Source organism: Octodon degus, unplaced genomic scaffold, assembly GCF_000260255.1.
Source record: "Octodon degus isolate 3935 unplaced genomic scaffold, OctDeg1.0 scaffold00068, whole genome shotgun sequence".
Taxonomy (NCBI): domain Eukaryota; kingdom Metazoa; phylum Chordata; class Mammalia; order Rodentia; family Octodontidae; genus Octodon; species Octodon degus.
The window spans coordinates 1,516,443-1,527,508 of NW_004524644.1; the positions used below are offsets into that span (position 1 = coordinate 1,516,443).

An 11,066-nucleotide genomic window follows, 5' to 3' on the forward strand; every position below is an offset into this window, starting at 1 on the left:
ATCTGTGCTGGGAAGGCCCAAAGGTCAGTGACGGAAGCTAAAAAGTTTGCGACAGTGTGATGAACAATCTGTGCTAGCAGGCTAAGGGATCTGAACTAGAGGTAGGAAGTAATGCTCAAAGTAAGAGGCAGAGCTCCCCGCAAAAGTACCACAGCCATCCGCAGCAACAGTGAGGTCCTAGCTCCTCTGATGAGGACAGCTGAGTTCCTATTAGCAAAGCCAACACGACAAGCTTCTCCAGGAGACTAAGCAGTGCATATTTTCCCTGCCGGAACCAGGAAACAATGCTTAAAGTGAAGGCTAGAGCTCCTCCAAAGTAAACCATTGCCATCCTCAGTGACAGCCAGGTCTTGAGCTCCTCTGATGAGAATGACTGAGTTCATGGCAGGAAAGCCAGTCCAACAAGGTCCTCCAAGAGAAGCAACAGCTCTAACAGCTTGCCTAACAGCTTCACTTCTTCTCCAGTTCTGCCTTACACTGCTGGCCACAATGCTCAGGGGGACCTCCCACACCCAGCAAGCAACACAAGGTTCAGTTCCGCTGGTGTTGCAAGCGACCACCAGCTGTTCACCCACCATGGCACACATCGACCCTTCGTGCATTTTACCATCGCCACAGCCCTACTTTCACAAGTTAGGCATTGAGCTTAGTGATCAAAATAACTGATCCCCACTCAAACTTCTGGACCACTTTGTTACAGAATTTTATTCTTTGACCAAAGGGACAGGGGAAGACTCTGGGAATTACAAATTCATCATGAAAAACATCTGGGGCTCATAGGCCACCACTTTCTCCACTGAGATCTGTGGTGGGTAAGACACATGGAGACTCCTACATCCATAACTTCCATCCCCAAGCTATACAGCTGAGCATCAAGGGTCCCTTCTACAAGGATTTCATTTAATTACATAATATGCCACAAATATTTTAATCAATGATACATAACTCCAGGTTATAAATGTCCATTATTCTAACTCCAAAAACTGCCTTCAAACTAAGAAATGTACTTAAAATACATTAAATTGATCCCCTCCTGTAACTGTGCTGGAAGACAAACAGAAAGCAATGCTGTAATAGGCTCACAAAATCTAAATAAAGTGAAAATGACTTTATTAGAAGGGTGATTTGAAAGGCTTAATTTTAGGACGCCAGGGAGTAGATATGATAGATAAAGGTTTGCAGGTTGGCCTGACCAATCTGCTGACACTCAGCACAGCGTCTGGGAGAGGTTGCTCAGAAACAGCGCAGAAAGCTTAAACTCCAGGTGCACTTGCTGTGTACGCACCTGTTGCTCTGGGTCATGCCACGAGGATCTTAAACCATCGACATCTGTGTTTAAGGGGGGCTTGCAACTTGGAATTGGTTTAAATATTTAAGAAGGTCAGATCCATCTTTTTTGATCAAAGTCAGTAAGATTTTCCATAACTGACAGGATTAATCCTACAATTACTGAGCTGGCTGGTCTTGCAAATAAAAAGCTGCTCCTTTTCCATCACTCCACAAAAAAAAAAAAAAAAAAAAAAAAAAAAAAATGGTATTAACTTATATTTTAACTTCTCATCAGTTTTATCACACTGTCTTCTATAAAACACTAAGCAAAATCAGCACTCTGGGTTTCTACTAATTCGTGACGGAAGGCAGAGAAAAAAAAAAAGGGAGGAGTGGTAGGGGACAGAAAAACCTGATTCTTACTGGTAGAGCAAAGAGAACTCTTGAGTGTAGATTTTTGTTTTTCAGTTAAAACGTCACCTTGCAAGCTATCAGCAAAGCTGCTCCGATGATGATCTAGCCGTCAGCACACAGCCGCACTCTCAGAGACCCTGGATCACCATTAGCAGCAGGCTGAGTACCAGCACAATCAGATCGAGGGGTGGAGAGCGGCGATTACACTTAAAACATGCCTATTTCAAATAACAGGTTCCATTTTAAAAGCTAGATCAATTTGTTCTCAAAATAATATATAAGTCCTCTGGTAATTTAGGGGAGACAACATGGTTTTTTGTTCTTACAAAGCTAAGTTTGTTATATTTAAGAGAAAAGGCAAGGCCGGAGAGGTGGCTCAGTAGGGTAAGCGCTTGACTGGCAAACTCAAGGATCTGAGTTCAATCCCCGGTTCCGCCAAGAAAAAAAAAAAGAGAGAGAGAGAAAAGGCCTGCTGCCTCCCACAGATAAATCAATCCAAAATCGGGGTAGGGGAGTTAGTGGATGTGACAAAATTACTTTAGCCAATCAAAACTGAGTGTGGGGGCTGGAGAGATGGCTCAGTGGTCTAAGGCACCTACTTAGAACAAGCTTGGCAAAGGATCAGGGACCGCGGTTCAATCCCCCAGCACCACATGCCAGCCAGCCCCGCCCCCTGGTGGGCTGAGCTGGCCACACACACACACTACTCTCTCTCTCTCTCTCTCTCTCTCTCTCTCTCTCTCTCTCTCAAATAAATAAAAAATAAAAAAAAAATTTAAAAAAAAAACTGAGTGTGATCAGTCATATAGGAGACATTTGTACTATGGCATTTTATTAGATTAAAATTTGATAAACTGAGCCTGAGCCTAATATTAACACCTTTGTTTAGCACTCACTGTGCATCAGGGATTATGCTAAAAAGCTCTATGTGGGGCTGGCCAGATAGCTCAGCAGATTAAAGTGCCTGCTTAGGCAGACACAGGGACTAGGGTTCAATCCCCAGTGTGCTGTGTGGGCACCGCCCCCAGAGCGCACTGAGACTGTGATTGAGACCTGGAGCTGTGGCGCACACCTATAATCCCAGTGCTTGGGAGGCTGAAAACAGGAGGATCACTATGAGTCTGATCTGTGCAGATCTTGTACTAAATACAAAAAAAACCCCAGCTCTATGTGTGTGCTGTCCATGAATTAGCACCACAAACCAGTTTTACACAAGACAGTGAGTTCTGTGCCCAAGTTACACAGCTCATAAGCCACAGACCCAAGACCACAAACCGTTGTCTTCCTGGGGCCCAGCCCAGGGTCAAATACATGTAGACCATCCCTGAATAAATGAAAATAATGGCCACAAATCTGACATCTTCACTTCTCTACCACACTCCCTTCTGCACTTAGGGTGAGCACCAGCAGACTGAAGAGCACTCTTGAAAACCTCAAGAGTTAGCTTTAAGGAAAGCTGGACAAGCATTTATAGGGAACATACCTAGAACTCATCCCTCCAGCTCTGCCCTCTGTGCTGTGTCACCCCTGGCCATCCATACGACGAAGACTCTCAAAACAACCACCTCTGGCACTTTCATCTTCCCCCTGCTAACGCATCCTGGTTAGACTTTTCTACTTCTACTGTAGAACTAGAATTGTACATTTTACCAAAATGCTGGTCTGTAATGGGTTGGGAAAACAAAAACAAAAAGCTGGCCCTTTATATAGTCTGAGATAATGACCTACAGATCAGTAATAAAGATGGATGCACTAAGTCTAAATGTGCTTTTTTTCCTGCTCATATTTACTTTATAAAGTCACCTCACCCCCCAACTTCCTCCCAGAGGCAGTAAAAAAGGTACACAGATGTCCTGTGGTCTACATACCATCTCCCACAAGACCTCTGTGTGCACAGGTGTGACAACAGCATGACAGCCCATTCTACTGCCCCACCGGAAATGGTGATTACTTTGTCTTACTAGTAGCTTCCTTTCTCCCTATCCTGGAGTCTCAGAGAGAACTCAGGGTAAAATTTACATTCAGTCCAAAAGCTTGAATTAAGTTCAAGAGATAGTCTAATTCCTTCTTTGCCCTGAGAAGGTTTATCTGCATGCCTGGGACTAACATTAAGGAACTCGAGATTCAACACCTCCATCGACTCCTCATCCCACCTCAGCACACTGTCAATGGAAGAACACAGCCTGTTTAAGATGTACCATCCATCAGGGTGTAGAGGACAGGCAAGGGATTACAAATGACATGGAAGTGGCACCTGCTCTCTCAATGATTCTACTTGTCACTAATCACAGGAGAGAAAGTTTAAACTTTCATCTGGGCAGAAAGGTAACACGAGATGGCTGGGTACCACTAAGTGACTTGCACCAACCTCAAGAGCCTGGACAACATCCCAGCTCCGCCCTGGAGCTCCGAGAAGCTCTCTAGATAGCAATAACCATCTCCCTGCTCACTCCTATGTGCAGCTCTGCATTTACCCTGGTGCCTCTGTGAAACAGTCTGAGTGATTTCACCCTTAGTCTCTGGGTGTCATCTTTCCAGTTAATCCTCAGGTCAACTGTGAACCCAACCTGCTTCTGATCTACCTTGACAACCAGCCCAGGTTCTGGGAGGTCCCTGTCTTGCTAGACGTACCTGGACAGTAGGCTGATACTATGAAGCCAAACTGAACAGAATATCGTGTTATATATTTTTCACTGGCTGCTACCATAATCTTTTGAGAAAGGTATCATCTTCATTTTATACCTAAGAAACTGAGCCTTAGAAAGGTTACTAAGAACATGCCCGCATCTTTCATAAGTGCTATGTAGGGAGCAGAGCTAGCACTCAGGCGCCTATATAAATTCAAAAGCTCTTTGGGCAAGGCACACAAAACCACCATGAAGCATGATAAATTAAAGGCAGAAATAAAGTCCCTGCTACAGACAATCATGGGCACCTAGTCACCACAGGCCACGAAGTGCTAGACAGCAGAGGCAAAAATGGCAGCATACTATGCAAGTAAGACTTCATAAAATGATACTGAGTAAGAGTGGCTAGCTATTAGTGATGAAGCACAAATATTCCCTCCTCTTATTTTCCCAGTGAGGTGTAAGCCATAAGCTCACAGACTAACTCACACAGCACCTTCTCCGTGGGCCACGCCTGCCCTGAAAGAACTTGCTTTTCCCTTTTCTCTTTGTGGCTATCATGGTATTGACCACCATATGAGTCATGGTCAATCTCCATGGTGGCCTGAGAGCTTCACAAGGGCTCGATCTTGTTGTTTCCGTATCCCTAGCACTCCGCCTGGCACATAAGAGGGTCTCTGTAAAGGACTGCTGGATGAATCGGTAAGTTAATTAGTGACAGTAATATTTCCCCAACATTCTTTGTCAAGTATTGGTAATTACTAAGCTCCAAATGTTATGAAACTGATTTCAAAAATGAAAATACAAATGTTAACTATAGTCATTTCAGCAAATTACTTTGACAATATGAAAATGACCTCTACGGAAAAGCAACAATTTGAGGGTTAAAAGCTCTTATCAAATAATTTTAAGGTAGACGTAATGAACTCCAAGGCTACAAAATATTTCCAAAACAAAATAAAAGGAAGTATATGTTCCCTGAACCAAGGAAGCATATGTTCCCTGAATCAGATTCAACACAAGATTTGAACTTCTGCTATTTCACCACTCTCTCTGGGACTAGTCATTTTCTGCTTTGGGTGATTTCAATGAAAATTTTAATATGTCATTTTACATAGTAGGTAGATTTTCACTTCTGCATTTTTCCAAATGCTTATTTAAAGAAATTATACAACTTAGCCCTGTTTAAAATGTGCTGTAACAGCCAACCTGGTAGCGTAACACTGACAAATGGATTAATTATATCTCCACAAGAGAAAAAAAAATTAATAAATTCACAATGTAGAGTTCCATTTTTACTTTTTTATAAGAAATAATCACTTATGAGAGCAACTGATATTCAACAGAAGTCTCTGAAAGCAACAGTGAACACCAATAACCAAGACTTCAGAGTCTGAGCGGGGCATACTGGCCAGTTAGCTGACGGTGCCAGGTAAGAATTCTTAACAGGTGACACAGGCACTGTTCCTGTTATGGGAAGACAACCTTCAAAACTCTGAAAACCAAATTTAAAAAATGTTCAGGATTTCTGAAAAACAAGAAAAAATGAGTTACAACAATTAACACAATGCAAATGCACAGATGAGTTTCTACAAAAAGAGCAGGAGTGGGGTAAGAGAAGATATTAGCACAGAGAAAAAGGAAATCGGACTCTAGGTCATGCACTAGATAGTGTACATCATGGTTAAAGGCCATGAGTGCTTATGTAGGAAAATGTTCTGATTTTTAAAAGGTAAGTACTCAACTATTAATTTTCCTAAATATTTCAGTAAAAAAAAATAAAAGAATGTGGGTAAAGAAGTAGGGGAGAAAGCATGCAAGTGTGGCAAAATATTAACAGCTGGGGAATCCAAAGGTGCTCACTGGGCTATTCTTTAAACACTTATAAACACATGTCTTCTAAACACATGAAAATTTTTACAAAATGAAATTTTTAATAAAAAAATGTGGAGACCTGCTATGCAATCCAAGGTAATGACTTAATATCAACTGACCATCTCTCCCTACCCCCAACTCAAAGACAAAATCAGAGAATATCATTATATTTTTTTAAAAAACTGTAATGTGCAAACAACAAAGAAATGCTTTTATGAAGGCTAATATCAAGGGCTAAGAAGATAGCTCAGTGGCATAAGCGCCTACATGGCAAGCATAAAGTCCTGAGTTCAAGCCCGGGTACTGCCAAAAGAAAAAAGAGAAAAGATAATAACAAACAGTGTTCTGACTTTCTAAGGCTAATCCCTGACAGGCTAAGTCCAAGGCTGAGTTTGGTTTTGTACTGAACCATGTTCAAGAGAAAAGGGTGAGCAAGACCATTTTTGAGAAACTAGACACTCTGATGTGGGATTTACTGAAACTATTTGACTTAACCCTGCTAAGATCTGAAACTGAGAAACAAAATTTTCAATGAAGTAAATGGCTTTATGTACACACATTCACTGTATTTTTGAAAAAGGGATTATGAAATGGGTTTTTAATAAACAGAACCAGTATTTTTTTTTTTCACAGTGGGATGACAGGGTACTGTTCAGAAATAAAAGTATGAAGCACTATGAGGAAGACACCAAAGGTGTATCTCCGCTAGATTTCTGAAGATATCTAAGTTACTCCTCATGTCCCGGAGGACATGCCCACCAAAGCTATGACGGCCTGACTCTCTAGCACCATTCTTCACTCATTTCCATTCATCACCCTGGAACATCCCTTTCACCTCAGTCCAAAGTAGAAACCTAGCTTATAAAACCAGAGACTTCTGCAGACCCCAGAGTCTATGCATTCTATCTGGAAAGAGACTAAAGCTGATTCCTTTCACTTGTGGGAATAATAACCATCAGGCTGTGGGCAGGCACTAAAAACACACACAGGAGGGAAATTTAGGACAAATTGTGTTTTTAAAAGTGTAAAAATAAGGATCGGCCAGATAGTCCAGCAGATTAAAGCTCCTGCTTAGTCCGGACTAAAGCTCCTGTGCTTAAGAGTACAGTGGCCAGGGTTCAATTCCTGGCTTGCCAGCCCCACCCCCACGGCATACTGAGACAGTCATGGAGGCTGGACATGGTGGTGTGTGCCTGTAATCCCAGCACTTGGGGGGTTGAAAACAGGAGGATCACTATGAGTCCAATCTACATAGTGAAACCCTGTACTAAATACATAAAAAAGGGAAAAATGATCCTAAGTAATGTATCTGTTGAATATTTTATCATAAATTTTCTTCTTATTTTTATGAACTGTAACAAAGGAACAGGTGTTTAAAGAAAAAATGTTTTTATTCAGATTTAAAATTTTTATTTTCAACAGATTACTATAGTATGACTATCAAAAGCGAAACACTTGGAAGATTTAGAAAACTCATGTTAGAAATATATTATAATTCCTGAAAGAATTTTATTCTATCAGAAGTGATTAAATACATATTACCACACTTATTTATTGTAATATATAGCATATATATGTGTGTGATATAAATATGAGGTGTGATCAAAACAAACTGAAATTAATAAAGTAAAATACACACTGCCTTGTGGGCTGGGGACATAGCTCAGCAGCATAAGTGCCTCCCTGGCAAGCATAAGGTCCCAAGTTCAATCCCTAGCACCACAAAAAAATTTTAAAAAATCACCATTTATCTCCTTCAAAATGCTCCTGTTCACGCCAAACACACTTATCCCATGGTTCCTGCTACTTTCTAAAGCAATTCTGAAAGTCTCTCATGCATGTTTTACTTATAATGTTATGACTGCCTCAAAGTTCTGACTTGATTTAAAATGTTGTCCTTTCTGGTTTTGGGGACGAGCTTCCTGTCACATGGTGTCACGTCCAGTGTCAAAGGTGGATGAGGAATGCATCATGATGTTTTCATGAATCTGCTTTTTGCTGAATGGCGCTTGGCAGTAACATCTACCATTTTTGACCATGCCTTAAAAGGACACTCACAAAAGGACTTCCAGAACTGCTAAAAAGTGGCAAGAACGACAGGGTAATGTTTGAAATGAGAGGCAAACTTAGAGAAATTATTTGCAATGTATCTTTTACTACAATAAAAGCTATTTAAACACACCAAATTTTTATTACTCTATTTCTACCTATGCTATAATATTACAAATGCTTTCAAATTAAATTTTTAAAGCTTTTCAGTAGTTATTGGCATAAATATAGCATTTATTTTTTGGATTATTACTAAAAAATAGATCAGTAAGAAGCAAACACATACAGATTTTTACTTGATTTTATCTTATTTTCTTCCCCTAAGTTCTGGTTCATACACTAAAGCATTATAGTTTAATTCTGAACAGAAAATATTTCTAAAATAAAAGTATCAGAAACAGTACCTTATGAGATAATTTTGTAGTTATTATAAACAAGTATATATGTATTTTGAGTAGACAATAATTTTTTATTTTCAGGAAATGTTACTTTTACTACAAACCCTCCTTTTTAGCCATTGTAGTCAAGAGTTACAGAATTTCCTCTCCTGGATATCTTAAAACTGTTTTGATATTTTTCTTTTCCAGAACACAATTTAAACAAAATTTTAGAAGAAGTAAAATAAGAAAACCAAAATAAAGTATAAACATGCAGACGATTAACTAGGTTCCATTTTTTTTTTTTCTTATGCCAGTTATTTTTATCTCAGGCAATAAATGTCAGCCCGAAAGACTGAAAATGTATATAAAAGGCTTAGCACCATTCCCAACTCATCAGAGGTACTTATAAATTAGTTTGCTTTTCCTTCCAATAATAACAAGAATCATTCCCATAATGGTTGCTAGCACATTACATTATTGGGAGGATCACTTTACCCCTTTATGGCTTATTGTCCTATATAACGTAACTCTTAAACTTATCATTTTACTTATACCAAATTGATTTCTGTTGTTTTCACAAGTATCTCCAATTGCTATTTTGGAAACAAACAAAAAAATCTGATTTGATTTGATTGACTATTTGCTTATTTTTGGCATCCCATCATTTCTGCATTTCTAGCCAAATCTTTCTGAGATATACTAGACAATAGGAAGGGGTGTGTGAAATAACAGTGTTCCAACACTACACCATATACTGAAGGCCCTAATCCATCAATTAACAATCGACATATTGTATAACAAATATTCATGGAACTTACACATAAAGGTCAGAAGTCACACAGTTTGAGGAAGAATGGGAGAGCATTTATTCGAAAACTCTTAGCTACGTTTCTATTGAAAGGTTTTCACCTTGTGACAATGAGATACACAATATTTTCTGTCCTTGTTTCCATCACTTGTCATTACGGTCATATTTGACAGCCCTGCTTTTGATAAAATTTTGTGTTTTACTGACATAAATGTCATTTCACTCCAGAATAGGCAATCTACACTTTGTTCTCATCACAAAATAAATATGGTTTGAGATTATAGAACGCTCAAGATGATAAAGTATATGTCATCGTCAAATAGCACATTTTCCTAATTTCTGTCATTATAGAACTAGCCAGAGTATAACAAGAATAAATTATGCCACTAATTGCTGACAAATTTTTAAAAATTCAACCATAACAATTTTTAGTGGTACAGCACAGGTGAAAATAAGGTAGTTTTATGAAATAAATTAGTTAATTTTTATTATCTAAATTCTAGTGATGTTGATTTTGGGGTTTTCAACAAAAGTAGTCTTTTTTTAGTGGAAGCCCAAGTTAGCAGTGTTTTGTCTTCTACCTGCAGAGCAGAAAGTGTTGTATAAAAGTGAGTTTTCCAAATGACAAGGTGACCATTTAAATGCACGCTCCAACTACTTTGGACAGAAATTCCCTTAACTGAATCCCCATACCTCCTTAGCACATCAGGTAGCATAGTCTTTTGAACCTAATGTAGCACTGTTACAGAGCGAGATCTCCCCTTACTGTACATTTGCTTACCAAAGAATAAGACAACAAGAAACTTTAGAGGTGTTAACAAATGGAAGGCAATTTGTTCCTATTCCAGGCAGCTTGACAGTAACAAGTTTAAAAACCTACACTGTAAGTTTTACTACCCCAAATGAAAAAACTCTCTCATTGTTTTTTGTTCATTTGCTTCTCTTTCCTTTTTATAATTTACGTATGTGGTACAGGGTCTTACTACACAGCTCGGACTCATAGTCATCCTCCTGTTTCAGCCTTTCCAGCTCTGGGATTACAGGCACGTGCCACCATGCCCAGACTTGATGGCTGGCTCAGCACACCTGTGGGCAAGGCAGGCGCCTTGAATCCTGCTACCTGCACTTGCCTAAGCAGGTGCTTAGGCCATCAAGCTATCCTGCTGGCCCTCTCATTGTTTCTAGGTCTCTTTCAGTCATCTGATAAACCACTGCACCTAACTCACTGGCAAATCAGGTAACCATGCAAGCAGTGTTATTATCAAAAGCAAGAATAAACACAATGGGATAATAGTCTTCAATTAAAAGGTGTCTCAGCTTAGGCCACAGTGTGGCACAAATTTAGCCACTCAGAAGGCATTTTCAATTATTTCCAAATTCATGATTATATCAGATCAGTGTTCCCTGGGAAAACAATGAACAAGTTGTTATTCTCAGCAATAAATCTCTTTGTATTTTCTGGACCAATAATACTGTCAATTTTTAAATCTTACTAGGTTCATCAGTAGTAAGCAAAATCTTAATAAACTTACCTGAGGCACGCCTCGTGAATCTGTTTATTGCTGGAGCTAAAAGAAAAAAGCAGAATAGTATAATTAGATAAAAAAAATTAATTTTTTCCCAAATCTTCAAAAATTTCAAATT

At 39.3% G+C, this 11,066-nt stretch overlaps 1 protein-coding gene across 1 annotated transcript in view; it reads right to left on the bottom strand.

The window, feature by feature from the left end:
- Positions 1-11,066, bottom strand: part of Prkar2b (protein kinase cAMP-dependent type II regulatory subunit beta) — a 73,515-nt gene that overhangs the window by 58,050 nt on the left and 4,399 nt on the right. Inside the window, exon 3 of the mRNA XM_023719495.1 lies at positions 10,955-10,990. Coding sequence (XP_023575263.1) covers positions 10,955-10,990 — 36 coding nt within the window. The remainder of the gene's footprint in view (positions 1-10,954; positions 10,991-11,066) is intronic.